This window comes from Pan paniscus, chromosome 7, assembly GCF_029289425.2.
Source record: "Pan paniscus chromosome 7, NHGRI_mPanPan1-v2.0_pri, whole genome shotgun sequence".
In the NCBI taxonomy this organism is placed as follows: domain Eukaryota; kingdom Metazoa; phylum Chordata; class Mammalia; order Primates; family Hominidae; genus Pan; species Pan paniscus.
Window position 1 is genome coordinate 116826921 of NC_073256.2, and position 22755 is coordinate 116849675.

Here is a 22755-nt window from a genome sequence, read left to right on the forward strand (position 1 = left end):
TGAACATTTGTGTACACATCTTTGTATGGACATAGGCTTCATTTTTCTTAGGAAACTACTTAGGAGTGGAATAGCTGGATCATATACGGTAGGTATATGCTCTTTTTAAAAATTGTCAAATCGTATTCTAAATTTTACATTCCTACCAGCAGAAAATGAGAGCGTTAGTTACTCTACATCCTTACTAATACTTGATGTAGTTAGGCTCTTTAATTTTAGACATTCTAAACATGGGAAGTGGTAGTTCATTGTAGCTTTCTTTACTTGGCATAGTGTTTTAGCACAACTTGAAGGATAAAAGTTGAACATTTATCCTACATGTTTTTGCCTTATTTCTTTAAACCTCTGAATTTGGAAAGTCTGAGTTCTGTTAGCAACTTTCTTCTTTGAAAATAAAAATACGTTTAAAGTGTGTGTCATGGTTTGCATGGCACTTTAAACACACAGTGTACTCGTTGCCATTCAGGCACAGTATTTTCTAACACTTAAAGGAATCAGAAGTAGTGACAATAAAAGCAGCATCATTTCTCTTAAATAAATACCCTTAGAAATACTTAGAACCTGTTTTGGCTTTTTGTTATTGTTGTTTGCACTGTCTTTATTTATCAGTTCTAATTATTTAAGAAAAAGCAAAATAATCTTTTTAAAAACTGGTTTGCAACAAAGTTGTTTCTCTATAGAGAGAAACATTCATAATTATGAAGGACAAAAGAATTTGAACAAATATTTTTCTAAGACCTTTTTAATAAGATTTTTAGCTACTAGATTACTTTTAAACAAAAATAGCTGTAACCTGAGATTTGAAACTTCATTACACAAAAAACAGGAGAAAATTGTACACCCAAGTACTGTTTTATATCAAATGAGGATTGACAATAGTGTTTTTATGCATCTGTTCTGCCCACATAAGAAGCCAGCTTCATCATCTGGATGTGTCCTGGGGCTGAAACTTTTTATAAATACAAGAATTTCACTTTTTTTAAATGGCAAGCAGAATATGGTGTCCAGCTGTGGATTTGCTTACATATTGTGCTTGCATTTTTTCTTCCTGGGCTTGTTTTATACAGTATATGGCACTACGTTGTCATACAAATTTCATGATTAATGCTTATTTATGAAATCTTGTGTAAATATCTTAGGACTCAGTCAAACAATGTGCAAGTTAAACAGTTTTTTCTCCGAATATTGGAATGACATCTCCTTTGGGAATAGTAGGTTGGATATGTTCTTTATCTATAAAAAAAAGTCTCATATGTAACATTTGCCTTTTACTGTTCAATGTTATATCATTCTTTTTAAATTTGTTTTGTGGAACAAGAAATCCAGTTTCAGATTTCTTCCTGGGAATCACAGAGAAAATTAGATGTGGAAATTAAGATGGTAGTTGTTTCATATTATGCTAAATAATTACATTTACTAGAACGCCTTTGTTTTTTAATTTTGATTCTGTCCTCTGGTTGAGAGGCATTTGTATGTGTTCTATTGTTCACATATGGAAATCAATCTACTGTTTGCTAATAAGCTGTGCTTACATTACTGTGGTTTTAATCCACAGGAATGCTAGGTTGATGAAAATATCACAGAGTGAGTATGAAGCAAATTTCAAGTGTAAGTTAAAGTGATCAGTGATGCATTGGTAGAGTTTTGTTTTATAAATTTTATTTCTCTGGAATAGTTAATTTTCTCATATTATTATTTTAGTGGATTGAAACTGGAAGTTGAAAGACTTGTTTTCTTTTCTTTTTTCTTATGCTCTCAGGTCCAGCTCTTCTATGAACTAACTGATACCATGAATAAGGTCTGGAACAAGATTCAGAAGAGAGGCAATCTCAACCTATCTTCAACCTCTCCAGAGACCATGGCAGGGCCTGTTCCTCCTTCTCCAGTTAGAAGCAGTATAGGCACAGCTCCTCCAGATACCAGCACATGCAGCCCATCTGCTGACATTGGGACTACTACTGAGGTAAGTGTTTTTGAAAATCCTGTTACAAAATGAAGGTTAATATATAACACAGATTTCCAGATCATGGTTTAAAATGAAGATAACCTCACTACTGTGAAAACTGATAGATTCTGAAGGTTCAAGAGGAGCTGTGGCAGCAGTGACTGTCTATTCCTTTTAGCTACAAGAATTTCTGTTTTTAATCACTTTTAGCAGCTTATGGGGTAGTTCAGGATAGTGCAGGTTCTGTGAAATGGTGAAAACTGAGACACAGTAAAGGTATGTTTCCTCGGAAGTATGGAAATGTAGAAACTGAGTGAAAAAGAGACTCATGCTTCCCCTTTCCCCACCTCTGTTCCGCTACACCTTTTTTGAACCAGGTGACTATTATTATCTAGTCACCTGGTTTAGATTAGTGGTTTTCAACCCTATCAGACCCAATGCCCTCTCCTCTTCCTCCCAATTATAAAAGCTTTTCTTTTTATTTTTAACGTCCTAACCTAGCATGCCAGTACCTCTTTTGTATAAGAAATATTTTATAATGCCTCCTTTACTATCCTGATATGAAAATAAAAATATAACCAGAAATGAAAATGAAAAATAATGTAACTTACATATACATATAATTTCAAAAATATATAATGTCTTAAATAAAAGGAAAGTAATTTAAGATACAGTATTATGTACTTCAATATATAAATGCCTGGGCATGACTACATTAGAAGACATAATGGAATAGTCACATGCAATTACTGTGAATATGATGGCTGCAAATAGACTTGTACAGGTCTGTATTTAGTACCACAAGTGGTATTGCTGTTGGTGACATGATTTTCTAAACTAGTGACAAACTCTTGGTAAAGTTTCAAACACAACACAGTTCAATCTTTCATTATAGTAGTTGAATTTTGGAACTTCTAGTGTATATTGAAATCATGCAAAAATGAAGAAAAAAGTGTTTAGATTTGAAACATTTTATAAACAGGATTTTTATCTATGTGAATATGTATGAGACAGTCTTCATTTTTCAGGACTGCCCTATTCTACACAGGATCTCTTGAACCCCTAACTCCTAACCTTTAAATCCCAATAATGATACACAAACATTGAGTCAACAAAAAATACCCCCATTCATTTCCAAAACATTGCTTAGAGAACAGAACTTTCCCCAACGAGAGCAACTGTTGTATAGTAGATGGAGGTAGAAGTTAAAGTTTTTTTGTTTCTGCATAAAGACACCATTTCCTCTGGGAATAAAGCTATTGGCAAAATACAGAATGGGATAAGAATCAAGTAAACGGGATGTTAATGTCTTTCATCTTACAAATCAGTAAAAGCAAACAAACTCAGTTAAAAGGGCAAATTTCAGCTGCTATAAAGCATTTAACACTTTAAAGTACATCTATTTAACCCCCTGTACAAGCAACTTTTCTATCTTGCCCATTCCAAATCTTAAGAATCACAGTAACCTAGGTGATAAGATTATTCTTTCTCTTTTTTCTTTTTTCTTCCCAAATGAGGAAGCGATAGGAAGTCTAGAAATGAGCCTGTATCGAGTTAATGGGACGTATCGTTTCTAGAGTAAAAGCAGTGAATTCTTTCTTGAAGAGTTCCAATATTATTAGCATACAAAATCTTTTAGAATTCCTGCAGTAAAAAAAGCTATTTAACTTTATTGAATACAGCAGTTTCCACACTTACTTAACCAAAAGTTCATCTTTTTCAGTCTGCCTATTAACACTTTACAAAATATATTTTGTGAAATCCTTTGGTAGAGTAATCAAAGTTTAAGGTAATCAGTTGCTAGACAAAGATAATACAAGTGAAAATGATAAATACAGTTAAATCTTAGAGACATTTTAGTGGCTGAAAGGAGAGTGTTCCATTAAACAGTTGTTTTCTAAGTACTGTGTTTACAGGAATGTCTAGAAAAACATGACATCCATTTTGGAGTGCTCACTCAACTCTTTTGGAAATGTGTTTTTTTGAAAGAAACATTTAAAAGACATTTCAAGTCCAGGAAAGACAGGGCTCACATGAAATGGTGGCAGCTTTTGGTCATACATCTAGAGACTGCCGTTCATACAAGGTATAGTGTGAATCCTACACTCTAGCATTGTGCAGTGTACAAACAACACAAAAGGACATGATGGCCCTGATGTGAAATGTAATAAAAATAAAATAAAATAAAATAAAAACGTGCCCTACATTTACAGAGGAAGGATTAATAAATTCATTCTAAGAGGTCTGTGGCTATTTTGTGGAGAAAATAATATTTGAGATGATGGATATTTAAAAATGAGTAAGACATGAATAACAATTTTGTTTTACTAGATGTATAATAATACATACTAGAAGAATAGTATCTTCATCAGCCAAAGTGAAGAAGTTAAGAAAGGGGAAAATTTTGCTAAATTGCTTAAAAAAAATTAATTCTGATTTTAATAATACCCTTATATGACTGAAATTCATTTCAAATTAGAAAGTTGAGGATTTTTTCTGATTGGGTTATAAAGACAAGTAATGAAAATGCTCATAGTAGATTTGTTTGTTTTGTACTGTCTATAGATTTAATCTGATCTGTATCAGATTTGAAAGATCTGAAAATGACAAAATTTTCAAAATGTACCCTCTTCTCTTATTTATATAGTGTGGTCAAGAAAAGAGGTGATTACTACTAGTCCAATATCAATTTGAAATCCACTTAGGAAGATTATTTGCTGAGAAGTACCTTAAAACAATTTAGCTGATTTGTTTTTCATAAAGGGCAGGAAGATTTTTATGAAGATGGTTATTCACTATTGAAGCTACTGAATGAAAACAATGACTATGTTTTCTTATGTCATCATTTACTGGCTAATTTTGAAAGAGGTAAATTTAAACCCAGATGCACACATAGTTAATCTTAATCTACCTGTAAATATTTTTTGAGAGCAAGAATAGAAATTAAACATGAAATATTCGATAGACAAACACCTCCTTATAGGTTGCAAGGTAAAGTTAGGTCAATGCCTTAAAATTGATCATCATATCATAACCATCTGGGTGACAGAGTGAGACTGTGTCCTGTCTCAAAAAAAAAAAAGAGATAATGCTTGTAAAATACTTAGTTTAGTGAGTACTCCAAAAGGGAAAGCTAATGTAAATCTCCTTCATAAAATTTTTGCATTAGGCCTTGAGTACAGGCAAATTTCTATATACACAGGGTACCATTTAAACATTTTCAATTTAGTGAGTCTTCATTTTATGTTCCCAGCTCTTGTAAAGTCAGGAAAAACACTAGGATTTACTCACAACAGAGCAGGCAAGTTGACAGTCAGTGATATGCTTCATGTAACTTGTTAACAGATTTTTGAAACCCGACTAGGGTTAACTAATTATGTCATTTCGATTCAACTTTTAATTTTCTCCTTAGCCCTAGGCAGAAGATGCTGCCACACTAATCAAATGCTTGCTGTACCATAGTAGCCCTATGCTGTTATTTGTTATATCATTTTGTTATAACAAGAGAGTAAGGAGCTATAATTATAAAATTATTTCAGTGTAACAATGTTATTTAAATTCATTAACACCTTATTAATAAGGCAATAAAAATATTAAGAACATATTTATGAAAGATGAATTATAACTCAGAGCTTGCTAACGAGTGTGCTGAAACACCATGAGATGTGTCACAGCTATGCTGAGACATGGATTACCTTGGCCTTTAGAGTCTTTGGATGGGACTAGGGTGAATGAAGCTTTCAATGCTGTGGAGATTTTTCTGCTTACCACAGATACAAATAACATTTCCTACATATGCAATGATATGAAAAAGGTTGGGAAGTACTACTATAACTATCCACAACACATATATTCTATATTTAAATCTGTATACAGATAGTTATGTTGTTGACATGATAGTGTGGCTAATAGAAAATATTCTTATAATCAACAGATTATCAGGACAATGATTATTACTAGGAGGAGAGAAGGACTTCTAGAGCTTTCCAGGAATGCTATGTTCAAAGAAGCATAAAGGCTTTTGAATAGATTAAAACAAACAAAAAAGTATTTATATAGTCTCCTCTTCATATTGTTCATTCTTTTATTTCTTAACATTTTAAAATAATTGGTTTATAGTCCTGTTAGATTTTCTTAACTCCATTTATTGGAGATGCTAAGTTTTTGTTATATCTGCTGACTCTCCCTTTTTCTGGTTCATTTTCTCATGTGGTTTGTAATATCTTATTGTGAACTCATCTTCAACAGTTTAATTTTTCTGTGTGATTCCTATGAGCCCTCTGTTGCAGAATTGTCTCTACAGAGCATTTTGACTGCTTTTGCCAGGGTGCTAGAGATTTCAGGGAACCTTGGGCAGTTTTTAGGTTTCTTTATCAACAAGGGTTTGTCTTATCATATAAGTAGTATGCACGACGTCCCACACAAGCAAATAATAGCATTTAGTTTCTCATGTTTGTTTTGGTTTTTTTTTTTTTACTGTAGTTGTCCAGGCTGGAGTGCAGTGGCGCGATCTCGGCTCAGTGCAACCTCTGCCTTCCAGTTTCAAGCGATTCTCCTGCCTCAGCCTCCTGAGTAGCTGGGATTACAGGCGCCTGCCAGCACTCCTGGCTGATTTTTGTACTTTTACTAGAGATGGGGTTTCACCATGTTGGCCAGGCTGGTCTGGAACTCCTGACCTCAGGTGTTCTGCCTCCCAAAGTGCTGGGATTACAGGCGTGAGCCATCCTGCCCAGCCATGAATGACTTTATCATGCCGCCACTTTCACCTCTTCTCTGTCCTAGGAATGTGAAAAACATCCATGGCATTTCTTAGCCTGCTGAAGCCTAGTGTCTAGTGTATCTTTTGCTTAAAAAGCAGCTCTGTTTGCCTCCAGGCTTTATGCAAAGAACTCCCCAGTTCAGACTCTACACTATGTCTGCAGTCCCTGAATGAGTGTTTAAACACCATTGCTCAACCCCTCGACCCTTATCTGAGTTTGATACTTCTACATACTCCCAAGGACTGTTTCCACTTGTTACCCTGACTTTGTGTTTCCTCTTCGTTTCTGACACCATAGTATTTGTCTTTATTTCAAGTTTTGCTATCGTATTAGAAAAAGATGGTAGTCTGAAATTGGACAGTTTAAGAGAATTTAGTAAAAGGACAAAGATGTTAACTGGGAAGGGAAATCTCAGTTAACAGGAGATGATTGAGTATGCTGGAGCAGTTGTTGACACCAGTAGGCTTAAAGGGCAGGAGAGAGAGTTTATCAGAACAGGGAATAAATACCCAGACTTCATTCTCCACTTCCTCTGTCTCCTGCCACTGTTTCTCATTGACCGAAACCAAGAAAAAAAAAAAAAAAACAGAGGACCAGGAAATCCATTCATATTGTTCACATAGATTAACTTCCCAAGCACAGAGGGTAGTGAAGGGTAGAGAGTAGATCTAGAGGGCCAAAGAAAAGATATGTAGCACTTTTCGGTATTAAATTCACCTGGCATTTTATCCAGAATATCTGTGCTGTGGTAGTACAAATGGTAAATGTTCATTTCAGCTTAGTCTCCATATTGCTAGTATTAAAATTTCTTACTAAGAACTAGTCTTTTTAATCTCACTCTCCTTGTACATATTAACTTCTCAATCCTATCAATTAACTTCTTTGGTGATTTTTTTAAATTGTGGTAAAAAAATATACATGGTAAAATTTACCATTTTAACCATTTTAAAATGTACAATTTAGTGGCATTAGGCACACTCACAGTGCGTAGCATAACCACTATCTATTTCTAGAACTTTTTCATCATCCCAGACAGAATCTCTATCCCCATCGAACAACTCTATCTTCTCCTCTCCCTCCATCCATGGTAACCTCTATTCTACTTTCTGTCTCTATCGATTTGCCTATTCTAGGTACTTCATATACCTAGAATCGTATGGTATTTGTCCTTTTGTGTCTGGCTTATTCTACTTTGTGTAATATATTTAAGGTTCATTCCTTTCTTTGTGTGTATCAGAATTCCACTCCTTTTTATGGCTGAGTAATATTCCATTGTATGTATATAACACATTTAATTTATCTGTTTCTTTGTTGCTGGACATCTGGGTTATTTCTACCCTTTTGTCTGTTGTGGATAATGCTGCTTTGAACACTGGTGCACAAGGGTTGATGAATTTTTAATGAAATAGTTTTGCCTTGAAGTAATTGTATGCATGTTATATGATTTGCACCTGAAAACCCATTTTAAAACTCATGTAGTACTAGAAATAGTATTTAATTTTTTAACTGTTGAATATGTTGATAACTGATGTATTTGGTTTAAAATGCAGAGGGAGGGGAAAGAAAGTAAATCGAAGTATTTTTAAAGATACTTTATTCGGTGCTGATTTTCTGATTTAGAAGAGCACATTTCTGTCATCTTAATATCATTTGCTTAGTACTATCCTGAATGGTCCAGAATTATAGTAGCACTTAATATTATCCCTTACTGTGTTCAAGCATATTTCAAAATTTTGGCAGAAAATATGGGTCCCAAAGAGGAAAAAAGGGAAAATTCAAGTAGTCTGTTTAGTTTCTATAGTAACCCTTCAAACAAAAAAAGAATGTTAGTAATTGCTTTTCTCTAAGGTGTATGTTTTTTTTTTTTCCTCCTGGGGAAAACTAGCTAAACTGTCTGCTACTTTCCTACTCTTTGTTGTTATGAAGTCTCTCTTTTCTCCTTTTCTCAGTCTTAACAATTGGCTTCCTCTGACGTTGGTGTAATAGTTTTGTGGAACTTGATAAGTGAGCAAAGATCTTTGTCTTAATTCTGTCAACTTACAGTTGTATTTTCGAAAAAGATTGTCAGACGGATACTTTAGACCAGCATTTTTATTTTATATACTAGAAAATTGAAACCCAGAGAATTAAAATTTGTGTTACTATGTAGGGACTCGGCTGACTGATATTAGCTTGATTCTAAGTTAGTGGAACCTCTGGAAGAGACTTTGTAAATTTGTTTAAGTTCCTTGTAGATTCTGGATATAAGCCCTTTGTCAGATGGGTAGATTGCAGAAATTTTCTCCCATTCTGTAGGTTGCCTGTTCACTCTGATGAGAGTTTCTTTTGCTGTGCAGAAGATCTTTAGTTTAATTAGATCCCATTTGTCTATTTTGGCTTTTGTTGCCATTGCTTTTGGTGTTTTAGTCATGAAGTCTTTGCCCATTCCTATGTCCTCAATGGTATTGCCTAGGTTTTCCTCTAGGATTTTTATGGTTTTAGGTCGTACATTTAAGTCTTTAATCCATCTTGAGTTACTTTCTGTATAAGGTTTAAGGAAGGGATCCAGTTTCAGCTTTCTACATATGGCTAGCCAGTTTTCCCAGCACTATTTATTAAATAGGGAGTCCTTTCCCCGTTGCTTGTTTTTGTCAGGTTTGTCAAAGATCAGATTGTTGTAGATGTGTGGTGTTATTTCTGAGGCCTCTGTGCTGTTCCATTGGTCTGTATCTCTGTTTTGGTACCAGTACCATGCTGTTTTGGTTACTGTAGCCTTGTAGTATAGTTTGAAGTCAGGTAGCGTGATGCCATCTCCTTTGGTTTTTTTTTTTTTTTTTTTTTTTTTTCTGCTTAGGATTGTCTTGGCAATGCGGGCTCTTTTTTGGTTCCATATGAACTTTAAAGTAGTTTTTTCCAATGCTGTGAAGAAAGTCATTGGTAGCTTGATGGGGATGGCATTGAACCTACAAATTACCTTGGGCAGTGTGGCCATTTTCACGATATTGATTCTTCCTATCCATGAATATAGAACGCTTTTCCATTTGTTTGTGTCCTCTTTTATTTTGTTGAGCAGTGGTTTGTAGTTCTCATTGAAGAGGTCCTTCCCATCCCTTGTAAGTTGAATTCCTAGGTATTTTATTCTCTTTGAAGCAATTGTGAATGGGAGTTCACTCATGATTTGGCTCTCTGTTTGTCTGTTATTGGTGGATAAGAATGCTTGTGATTTTTGCACATTGATTTTGTATCCTGAGACTTTGCCAAAGTTGCTTATCAGCTTAAGGAGATTTTGGGCTGAGACAATGGGGTTTTCTAAATATACAGTCATGTCATCCGCAAACAGGGACAATTTGACTTCCTCTTTTCCTACTTGAATACCTTTTATTTCTTTCTCCTGCCTGATTGCCCTGGTCGGAACTTCCAACACTATATTGATTAGGAGTGGTGAGAGAGGGCATCCTTGTCTTGTGCCAGTTTTCAAAGGGAATGCTTCCAGTTTTTGCCTATTCAATATGATATTGGCTGTGGGTTTGTCATAAATAGCTCTTATTTTGAGATAGCTTCCATCAATACCTAGTTTATTGAGAGTTTTTAGCATGAAGGGCTGTTGAATTTTGTTGAAGGCCTTTTCTGCATCTTTTGAGATACTCATGTGGTTTTTGTCGTTGGTTCTGTTTATGTGATGGAATATGTTTATTGATTTGCATATGTTGAACCAGGCTTGCATCCCAGGGATGAAGCCAAAGTGATTGTGGTGGATAAGCTTTTTGGTGTGCTGCTGGATTCGGTTTGCCAGTATTTTATTGATGATTTTCGCGTTGATGTTCATCAGGGATATTGGTCTAAAATTCTCTTTCTTTGTTGTGTCTCTGCCAGGCTTTGGTATCAGGCTGATGCTGGCCTTATAAAATGAGTTAGGGAGCATTCCCTCTTCTTCTGTTGATTGGAATAGTTTCAGAAGGAATGGAACCAGGTCCTCTTTGTACCTCTGGTAGAATTCGGCTGTGTATCCATCTGGTCCTGGACTTTTTTTGGTTGGTAGGCTATTAATTTTTGCCTCAATTTCAGAGCCTGTTATTGGTCTATTCAGAGATTCGACTTCTTCCTGGTTTAGTCTTGGGAGGGTGTATATGTCCAAGAACTTATCCATTCCTTCTAGATTTTCTAATTTATTTGCATAGAGGTGTTTATAGTATTCTCTGATGGTAGTTTGTATTTCTCTGGGATGAGTGGTGATATCCCCTTTATTATTTTTTATTGCGTCTATTTGATTCTTCTCTCTTTTCTTCTTTATTAGTCTTGCTAGTGGTCTATCTACTTTGTTGATCTTTTCAAAAAACCAGCTCTTGGATTCACTGATTTTTTGAAGGGTCTTTTGTGTCTCTATCTCCTTCAGTTCTGCTCTTTGATCTTAGTTATTTCTTGTCTTCTGCTACATTTTGAGTTTGTTTGCTGTTGCTTCTCTAGTTCTTTTCATTTTGATTTTTGGGTGTCGATTTTAGATCTTTCCTGCTTTCTCTTGTGTGCATTTAGTGCTATAAATTTCCCTCTACACACAGCTTTAAATGTGTCCTAGAGATTCCGGTACTTTGTGTTTTCATTCTTACTGTTTTCAAAGAACATCTTTATTTCTGCCTTCATTTCGTTATTTACCTAGTAGTCATTCACGAGCAGGTTGTTCAGTTTCCATGTAGTTGTGTGGTTTTGAGCTGAGACATCTGCTGTTAGTCTGATGGGCTTCCCTTTGTGGGTAACCTGATCTTTCTGTCTGGCTGCCCTTAACATTTTTTCCTTCATTTCAACCTTGGTGAATCTGACAATTACGTGTCTTGGGGTTGTTCTTCTCGAGGAGTATCTTTGTGGTGTTCTCTCTGTTTCCTGGATTTGAATGTTGGCCTGCTTTGCTAGATTGGGGAAGTTCTCCTGGATAATATCCTGAAGAGTATTTTCTAACTTGGTTCCATTTTCCCCGTACCTTTCAGGTTCACCAATCAAACATAGATTTGGTCTTTTCACATAGTCCTGTATTTCTTGGAGGCTTTGTTCCTTTCTTTTCGCTCTTTTTTCTCTTATCTTGTCTTCTCACTTTATTTCATTAATTTGATCTTCAATCACTGATATCCTTTCTTCCACTTGATTGAAACGACTATTGAAGCTTGTGCATGCATCACGTAGTTCTCGTGCTGTGGTTTTCAGCTCCATCAGGTCATTTAAGGTCTTGTCTACACTGTTTATTCTAGTTAGCCATTCATTTAACCTTTTTTCAAGGTTTTTAGCTTCCTTGCGATGGGTTCGAACATGCTCCTTTTGCTCGGAGAAGTTTGTTATTACCGACCTTCTGAAGCCTACTTCTGTCAATTCGTCAAAGTCATTCTCCATCCAGTTTTGTTCCATTGCTGGCGAGGACCTGCAATTCTTGGAGGAGAAGAGGCGCTCTGGTTTTTGGAATTTTCAGCTTTTCTGCTCTGGTTTCTCCCCTCTTTGTGGTTCTATCTACCTTTGTTCTTTGATGTTGGTGACCTACAGATGGGGTTTTGGTGTGGATGTCCTTCTTGTTGATGTTGATGCTATTCCTTTCTGTTTGTTAGTTTTCCTTCCAGCAGTCAGGCTCCTCAGCTGCAGGTCTGTTGGAATTTACAGGAGTTCTACTCCAGACCCTGTTTGCCTGGGTATCAACTGCAAATATTGCAGAACAGCAAATATTGCTGCCTGATTCTTCCTCTGGAAGCTTCATCGCAGAGGGGCATCCGCCTGTATGAGGTGTCTGTCGGCCCCTACTGGGAGGTGTCTCTTGGTCAGGCTACACAGGCGTCAGGGACCCACTTGAAGAGGCAGTCTGTCCATTCTCAGAGCTTGAATGACATGCTGAGAGAACCACCACTCTCTTTAGAGCTGTCAAACAGGGACATTTAAGCCTGCAGAAGTTGTCTGCTGCCTTTTGTTCAGTATGCCCTGCCCACAGAGGTGGAGTCTAGAGAGGCAGTAGGTCTAGCTGAGTTGCAGTGGGCTCTGCCCAGTTTGAGCTTCCCTGTCACTTAGTTTACTTACTGAAGCCTCAGCAATGGTGGACACCCCTCTCCCCGCCAGGCTCCTGCCTCGCAGGTTGATCTCAGACTGCTGCGCTAGCAGTGAGCAAGCCTCCCTGGGAGTGGGACCCATGGAGCCAGGCACAGGGTGGAATCCCCTCGTCTGCTGGTTGCTAAGACTGTGGGAGAAGCGCAGTATTTGGGCGAGAGTGTACCGTTCCTCCAGGTACAGTCTGTCATGGCTTCCTTTGGCAGGAAAGGGAAATCCCCCAACCCCTTGCGCTTACCAGGTGAGAAGACACCCCAGCATGCTTTGGCTCACCCTCCATGGGTTGCACCCACTCTCCAACCAGTCCTAATGAGAAGAATCAGGTACCTCAATTGGAAATGCAGAAATCACCCATCTTCTGCATTGATCTCACTGGGAGCTGTAGGCTAGAGCTGTTCCTATTCTGTCATCTTGGAAGCGACTTCGAAATTATTATATACGTAATTTATCTCCTTTATTCTCTTAATGTGACTAATTATATCGATTGATTTTCACATGTTCAACTGACCATGCATTTCTAGAAAAATCCCAGTTTAGTTGTGATAGATATTGCTAGATTGAGGTTGCTAATTGTTTAGGATTTTGGTATCTATAGTCATGAGTGATACTGACCATTTTTACCATTTTAAGTATATAATTCTGTTGAATTCTATATTTTTTTCTTATAATAGCCTTGTCATCTTTTGGTATTAGATTAGAAGTTTATACTATCTTTATAAATAAGTTAGCAAGTGTTCCCTCTTGTCCTACTCTCTAGAAAACTGTTTTCATTTGAAATTTCTCCTAATCACTATATATTTCCATGTTAAAAAAGTAATCTTAATTGAAAAGGTACTTGGCTATAACACATATCTGATCTAAATTTGAAAGTCTTAGTTTAGATGTCATTTAGAAAATTATTTGAAGAGAGAGAGAATGGGTTGGGCGTGGTGGCTCACACCTGTCATCTGAGCACTTTGGGAGGCCGAGGCAGGCAGATCAGCTGAGATCAGGAGTTCGAGATCATCCTGGCCAACATGGCAAAACCCCTTCTGTACTCCAAATACAAAACTTATCTGGGTGTGGTGGCGTGTGCCTGTAATCCCGATTCGGGAGGCTGCAACAGGAGAATCACTTGAACCTGGGAGGCAGAGGTTGCAGTGAGCTGAGATCGTGCCACTGTACTCCAGCCTGGGCGACAGAGCAAGACTCTATCTAAAAAAAAAAAAAAAAAGAAAGAAAAGAAAAAGAAAAAGAAAGAAAGAGAATGAAATGGTAAGGACCATATGGACAAAGGGCCCTAATTTAATAATTTTAAAGAGAACACAGAGAAGCATCTTGATCCTTTTTCCATCTCCAACACTGATATAGCTTTGTTCCTAGAAATTAAACTTCATACTATGTATTGATAAAATAATACTTAATGATAAGATAAATATTTCTATCCCACTCCAGTGGCCCAATTTATGTCAAGTAAAACTAATGAACATATAGATGCTAAACACATGTAATGTGTTTTTGTTACTGTACAATCATGATTTTATATTACTATAAGTTTTTTGGCTTAATTTTTTTGTTGTGGTACAATATACACAACATAAAATGTACTGTTTTTACCATTTTATGTATACAGTTCTGTGGTATTAAGTACATTCACATTGTTGTACAACCTTCACAACAGTCTCCAGTATTTTTTCATCTTCCCCAACTGAAATTCTGTATCCGTTAAAAAGTAACTCACCATCTTAATATTAAATCTTCCAATGTATGAACACTGGATGTCTTTCCATTTATTTGTGTCATCTTAATTTTTTTTAAAGATATTTCATAGTTTTCATTATGTCTTTTACTTCCTCAGTTATGTTTATTCTTAAGCATTTTATTATTTTAGATGCTATTGTAAAGGGAATTATTCTGTTAATTTCTTTATTGTTTGCTTTTAATGCATAGAAACACAACTGATTTGTGTATGTTGGTGTTGTATCCCACAACTTTGTGGAATTCATTGATTAGTTCTAAAAGTTTTCTTGGAATCTTTAGTTTTATACATATATGATCATGTCATGTGCTAAAAGACATAATTTTACTTTTTCCTTTCCAATTTGGTTGCCTTTTATTTCATTTTGTCTCCTAATTTCTCTGGTGAGGACTTTAGTAGTTTTTGAATAAATTTTCCAATTTATTTTGAAAATATTAGACAATATTTTGAAGTTTACCATAATTATCTCTTTTTATAATTTTCTTCTCAAGGGAAACCTCTAACATTCTTTTGGCTGTAAGTAAATTCTGTACAGATAGCCAAAGACATATTGACAAACTGGCCCTTTATTGCTTTTACTTTTTCCATGTTAGTTGTACTTTTTATACTGTTTTTTTTTCTATCTTAAATATTTGTTAAGTCAAACACTATAGATTACAAATAAAATGATTCAGACTGGGAGACTTCCACTGACACAGAAGTAAAGATGTCAAATAGTGATTATATTGTTTCAGTGCCATACTGGATGTGAAATATAAACTTTCCATCACCATTCATCACTCATTATCTTTATTAAAGGATAACCCCAATTTATCTTAAGTATGGTTCAAAGTAGGTTCTAAACATAGTCTTCTTCATAATATAGATGTTGAATAATTTTGGAATACTAACTCACATTATGATTAATTTAAATCACATTTATTGTGGTACATGGCATAGACATGCATATGTTCATTAAGTCACTACACATATTTTTATGTAAATACGTAAAACTATATTTACAATATGAGTTTGTATTTTCAGTTTGTTTTTTGTCCTTAATCATTTTAAACATAATTATTTTCTTTTATTTTTTATCAGATCTGGTATCTGAACTTCTTTAGAGTTGAATCTGACCACTTGTTGTTTTCTTAAATCTTGTTCATGTTAGATTGTTTTCTTTGGCACTGTGTAATTTAGTGTCGGGTGATTCTCATCAATGGAACTTCTTCTATGAAGCCCTTACATGGTGGTTGAGGGCCTGTCCTCCAACAAAGACATTTTATGTGTTTGCTTCTCTAAGGAACTTCAGCAGCTGCCTCTAGCCTGGGACCCCTATACTGTTAATCTTACAGCTTGAAGTTTTTTGAAACATTTAGGCAGTATGAAATCAAGTCCTTAAACCTACTTGCACTTTAGAGTTGTTTTTAAAATTTTTCTGGGGTAGCTTTGTTGCCCTACTTAGGCTGAGATAGATATTGCTTTTTTATTGGGTTTATTCTGTTGTTTTGAATTTCTTAAATTTTATTCTTAGCTTATTAATATTCAGTATTTTCTTTAAAACCTAAGTTATTAAGACATAGTCCTTTATCATTTGAGGAATTTATAATATTAGTGATGGGGCATGGATGTGCGTATAAACATAATTCCAAAGTGGGCTGGGAAATTTAGCCCATAGTTGGATTATCATTACTCACAGACAACTTTGTATTATAGAAGGGAGAGCAAAATTTGGGAATACAGCCACCTGTTTCTGCCACACTCACTGTTGCATTGGTTTTAAAGATAAATAAAACTTTATATTTTATGAAGAACATACTGCACTGTACTTCAGCTAGGTGAAGTTGTCAAATTTTTGTTGAGGTCAGTGGTCTAGAAAGTGGAACATTATATAATTATACTCATTAAAATTTTTATGCTATTTTGCTTATAGGACAATACAACAATAAAAACTGCCATTAAAAGCACTAACATTAGACTGGGCATGTTGGCTCACGCCTGTAATCCCAGCACTTTGGGAGGCTGAGGCGGGTAGATCACGAGGTCAGGAGATCGAGACCATCCTGGCTAACACAGTGAAACCCCGTTTCTACTAAAAATATAAAAACTTAGTCAGGCGTGGTGGCAGGCACCTGTAGTCCCAGCTACTTTGGAGGCTGAGGCAGGAGAATGGCGTGAACCCGGGAGGCGGAGCTTGCAGTGAGCCAAGATCTCGCCACTGCACTCCACCCTGGGCGACAGAGCGCGACTCCATCTCAGGAAAAAAAAAAGCACTAACATTTTGATGATTCCTCTTCATGACAAGTAAACAAAGCAAACACACACATACGTACACAAGTACACACACATCCTTCCCTTACAGGATACTTTCATAACCTGTATGTCTTTGGGAAACTGTTATAACAACATAAAATCATATTTTGGATCTCTGGGTTTTCAGTAGTTTCAATAAATGTGATTTTAAAGTTGACAAAATTAAATTCCTCTGAGTTGTGATTTTAGGCAAATTATTTAGTGTTTTTTTCATTTTAACTTTTTCTGTGTATATAAAATGTTTTTGGTAACGTCTTCCTTAATCACAGCAGTAGTATAGGAAGTAATTTCAAAGCTGTAGAATAATCTAAAATTCTGAGTGAATACTAGAATATTTATTTACAAATAATTTATTTGTAATATATATAAATATATATATTTATGTAATATAAAAATATATTTCTATATTTAATATATAAATATATGTATTTCTATATACATATATGTATGTATTTATGTATACATATATGTATGTATTTATGTATACATAAAAATACATATATACATAAAATAATATGTATATATTTTATATTTAAATATAAAAATATATTTATGTAATATAAAAAATTATTACAAATATTTACTCTACCTAAAGTAAAAATTGGTATATTAACTACGCAATGTTTGGAAGCTTAGGGTCATGGCAAAGTGTGACAAGCATTGTTTATTGATTCAAGAATTAAAATTGCTTTATTATCAGCGTTGTTAAAAAAATTAAGCATGAAGTGGTTCCTTTTTTAATGTCCAGTAACTGTTGAACATACATTGATAATTGAAAAGTGAATATTGGACTGAGAGGTTGTTTGGCATCAACTTCAGAGTTGTTGACAGAGTTTGCTGTAGTAGCAAAACTCTTGTCAGTTTTTCAGTTATTCAAGTGCAATTAACCTATGCAGTAATCTACCTCAAATTATTATGCAAACAACCGTTTAGATAGTATATTTAGTTTGAATTTACTCAATTGCTATTTTTAAAATTTCTTGTAATTGTTTTAAAACTCCTGAAAATACTTATGTCATTTCATATTTTTCTTTAAATGGTTTTGTTCTTAACATTTAGAGAGAAACTTTTATTCAGAATGTAGAAATCATAACATTTAAACTATCATCTTATTTGAATATCTATGAAAAAAATAAAGATATCAAAACAGGTTAGAAAAATGAAGGTTATTGTTTAGCCATCACATACCATTCAACACAATATTTTGTGTATGAAGCCTTTCCTATTTCAAAATATTCATATAAAAATGTCTTTAAATTATTGGCTACTTGATTTTTAAAAGCTCAGATAGTTTTATCATGTAAATATAAGCTAATAATCTGAGGTTACCTTACATTTCTTGTGTTACTTGTATTAATTATATATCTGGGGAACACTTTGAAATTGCAGGTTTGATTTTTTTAAATTACAATTTGCATTCAAAAACAATCATTAAAATTTTTAAACATTTTACTATTAAAACATTGTTTTTCTTGCTTAGTTGGGTCAAAACTATTGAATATAGAGAACTTACTGTAAATGAATCTAGTTTAGGAAAACACATTCTAGGGAAAGCATTAGGAGATATACCTAATGTAAATGATGAGTTAATGGGTGCAGCACACCAACATGGCACATGTATACATATGTAACAAACCTGCATGTTGTGCACAAGTACCCTAGAACTTAAAGTATAATAATAAAAAAAAAAAGAAAATAAGCTCATGAAAATAAAAAAAAGAAAACACATTCTAACAATTGTTTGTATTAAATGGTAATATTTGTTTATATGATCCTTAGATGATTTATACTTTAAACTATGAGTAATTCTTTTCATGCTGACATCTTGATGGGGAGCACTGTACTTTTGTGCACATATAGCTGCAGCTTCCTGTGTTTCAGTCTGAGTCATGGTAAAGTGGGAAATATGAGTTTGAAGCTTAAGTACTGAGCTTAAAACACTTAATCATTTTTTCCCACTCTTGCATTGAAATAGTGGGAGCAAAGGTAGTTGAGACCACAGCAGGCCACTTGTTACTGTTGACTTAAGTACAAACAGTGGTCGAAGTGTTTAGCCCTTTGGGAAGTTTTGTAATTGAACAAGAATGCAGGAGTTATTTTGATAAGATAGAGTAGCAATGGGGCCAAAACTATGATCATCCTTAAGCTCTGAAGCAGGCCAAGGATGAAGGGATATAAAGTGTTTGCTCTTCCAAATAAACAAAGATAAATTCACCTAGGAAAATAAACTTAGCATTTGGTCAATTTGCAACAAAATGGTAAAAGAATTGAACTGTTTATTTTAGAACTTGGCCTAAGGATGTATGGGAAAATAGTTCAGCATCTCCATTTCTGGCCTGATTTTCACAACAGATTTGGAAACAGAGCAGAAAATTAATGCACAAACATGTTTAACAATACCAAACAAAATGCTGTAAATCCAAAATGAAAACTGAAACTGCATGAGGAAGTACAGCAAAGCTTTTACTGAGGAGTGCTTACTAAATTTGCAGCCACAGTTTTCTTAGCATTCTTACCAAGTATACCAAGTAGTGTTAAAAATTGAAGTCTTAGTGATTCGAGATGTTATTTTCTCTCAGTTCTCCATCCTTGGAATATGATATTCTTCTGTCTGTTGGAGGGAGGATTTAATTTAAGCATACTTCTACTCTATAAACCTATACATAAAGAAAGGCTATATATATTGCCTTTTATTTAATAAGCATCCTTATCTGGAATTAGTTTGTGCTTTTTATTAGATGTTGTGTTGCATTAGACAGCTAACCAAAAACCTGATTTTTTTATAGCTTCTCAAGTTGTAGGAATTTCTATTGTAGCAGATTTAGAGCTACTTATTTTGTAAAAGCATTTATATGAAAACCCCACAAACAGTGAGATATTTGCTTTGCTTGGTGTATTTGGGACAAAGAGTAACTATACTGTCTTCAGGTTTAACTCTATAATTTTCTCTAATAGTAAATCCCAGAACACTGTTACTTTGCTATGCTTGGTGCCTAAGTGTTCTTGCAGTAAACACTTGCCTGTCATTCTATGAAAATCTTCCCCATTGGGCCTCCTTCTGAGGTTGCAGGGAAATTGAATTTTCTTCTGACTGAAAGATGTTATAAAACAATGAGGTTAAAATAAAAGCCTCATGTAGGAGCTGAATATACCTTTGTTTAGATGGCATGTCTGTGGTAATGAGAGCCGGGACTTTGGTTTGTTTTGTACAGGATTTTAATTATCATTCCTGCTTTTAAGTGTTTAGAGATTAGTGGCTTCTGCTCTGACAACCTGTCTATAGAAAATGGAATACTGACCATATTATATTGTCTTTGTTTAAATTTTAAGGGGTATTTTGTTCTGACAGTTAACTACTGGTTATGACTCGTTAGCACAGGAAATTAATATTTTTGTTTGAGACATTAAAAGCAATAAACTATTGGAGGTTGAGGATATACGGCAAAACAAAACGTGTCTGAAGTTAGAAAGATGAGAAAATGAGAATTCTATAAGAATGTGAGTGAAAAATTTCTTAAGCATTAGTTCAACTTGATAATGATAATTATAACTACAATTTATGAACTATTTTCTATGTGTATATTCTTCATTCACATTCATATTGCTATTTAATCTTAACTGTACGAGATAAATATCACTATAATAACCATTTTACAGAGGAGTGTACAGTTAAACTACTTGCCTCAAATCACATGACTGGCATCTGACTTCCTTAACCCAGTACACCATACTGCCTGCCAGACTAAGCTTAACTAAGTATCTGTAACTGATATGTAAATATATATACATCTTTTAAACAAATAAGAATGTTATATTGTGTTTGATCAGTTTTCAGAGTATATGGGTTTAAGCTTGCCAGTTTTGTTTGCAAGGTTTAAACGGACAGCAAAGTTTGGGATTTTAGGAACCCAATACTTCATAGCTAATCCTAAAATAACTCAACATATCAATGATTGCAGCATCTCTTCTGCATTTGAGACTGAAGCTGTTCAACTTTAAATAAAAGGGTTTATTTTATTCTGGCCTGCTAAAAGCTGCTGAAAAGACCAAAAACAAACAAACAAGACTTTGACAGCAAGTTCGTTAGCACTGACTTTAGGACCTTATACATATTCAGAGTTCAGTATGTATTTGTTGAATCGGATAAGCTTATGCTCTATTCCACTAAGAAAGCTTTAACCATATAAGACATTTAAAAAAATCTATTGTCAAATCTACTAATTTTTAATGTCTCCTTAATTAACATGCAAGGCATGATTAATATTTTGCTGTTTCTTAAACTGATAATCACTTTGCTATAGTTATTCTAGATTCCATTATAAATACTCTATAGAAGGGGTAGACAAATATTTTTCTGTAAAGGGCTAGTTAGTAAATACCTTTGGACTTTGTGGGTTGTAGCTTCTCTGTAGCAACTACTCAACTCTGCTGAAAAGAAGTCATATGTAGTCAGTACATGAACGGATTTGGCTGTGATCTAGTAAAAATTTATTCCCCAATACAGACAGATTAGCCCCTTCACTGTAGCTTGCAGACTCTACTCTATAGGAACATACTCATTGGTTTAATCTTAACCTTTTCTAGATCTTAACTACTTTTAGAGGAAGCTGGAAACATGCATGTGCTTTCTAACAATAAAAATCATTTGAGAAGTGTATGTTTATATATTAGCATTATGTATTGGTATTAACATTTATATGATTATCATTTGCATATAAGATGTGAAAAAGTTACAAATAATAATTTCTGATTTTAATTTATAATTTGTATTTTCTGTTATTTTTGTTTATGTTACAAAGTAAGATTTTTTTTTCTCCTCATCCCAGGGAGATTCTATACAAGCAGGTGAGGAATCACCATTCTCAGATTCTGTGACCTTGGAACAAACTACAAGTAATATTGGAGGAACCAGTGGACGTGTTAGTTTATGGATGCAGTGGGTGCTTCCCAAAATTACTATAAAGCTCTTTGCTCCAGATCCTGAAAATAAAGGCACAGGTACAGGATTCCTTTTCTTTCTTCCCTCCCTCCCTCTGTCCCTCCCTCCCTCCCTCCCTCCTTCCTTCCTTCCTTCCTTCCTTTCTTTTTCTCTTTCTTTCTTTCTTTCTTTCTTTATTTTTCTTTCTTTCTTTCTTTCTTTCTTTTCTTCCTGTCTGTCTGTCTTGTCTTTCCTTTCTGACAGAGTTTTGCTCTTGTTGCCCAGGCTGAAGTGCACTGGTGTGACCTTGCCTCACTGCAACCTCTGCCTTCTGGGTTCAAGTGATTCTCCTGCCTCAGCCTCCCGAATAGCTGAGATTACAGGCGTGCACCATGACACCCAGCTAATTTTGTATTTTTAGTAGGGACAGGGTTTCTCCATGTTGGTGAGGCTGGTCTTGAACTCCTGACCTCAGGTGGTCCGCCCACGTTGGCCGCCCAAAGTGCTGGGATTACAGGCATGAGCCACCATGCCCGGCCTGGATTGCTTTTCTTCTTTACTGAAAAGTGCAAATATTAAACGCTATTTTGGAAGAAATATTAAATGTAATTTATTATTGTCATTTATAATTAAATAATTATTATTAGCTCTAATTCAAGTAATTTCTAGTTGCAGTGCTAAAATGTTGAATCTTATTAACATTAAAGGTTTACGTGTACATATTTTCCTTGACTTTGTAATACATAAAATTTTGTCCTGTTTGTATTAAAATTCATCTAAAAGACCATGAGGAATTTTCCTCGATGGTCATATTGATACATTATAGTATTGTCACTAAAAGTATTGGGAAAATCCTTGACTGATATCAAATATAACACTCCAGACATTAACTGGGCTTTCCCCTTTCTTGAAATAAATGTCTTATCTTAATAAACAGGCCTATGCTGATTTGCTTATTATTCTAGAAGCTTTTGTGATCTCAGCGCCTCTGTACATATCCAGCATGCATTTGTCAATATGAAATGTAAAATAGAAAGTTTTAATATTAATT

The 22755-nt window shown here is 34.8% G+C and overlaps 1 protein-coding gene across 5 annotated transcripts in view; it reads left to right on the plus strand.

Annotated features, from left to right (window-relative positions):
• Positions 1-22755, plus strand: part of VPS13B (vacuolar protein sorting 13 homolog B) — an 868795-nt gene that overhangs the window by 463089 nt on the left and 382951 nt on the right. For all 5 annotated transcript variants that reach the window (XM_055116771.2, XM_063606452.1, XM_057303059.2 and 2 more), the window contains exons 25-26: positions 1760-1963; positions 21613-21784. In XM_055116771.2, the coding sequence (XP_054972746.2) occupies positions 1760-1963; positions 21613-21784 (376 nt within the window). The remainder of the gene's footprint in view (positions 1-1759; positions 1964-21612; positions 21785-22755) is intronic.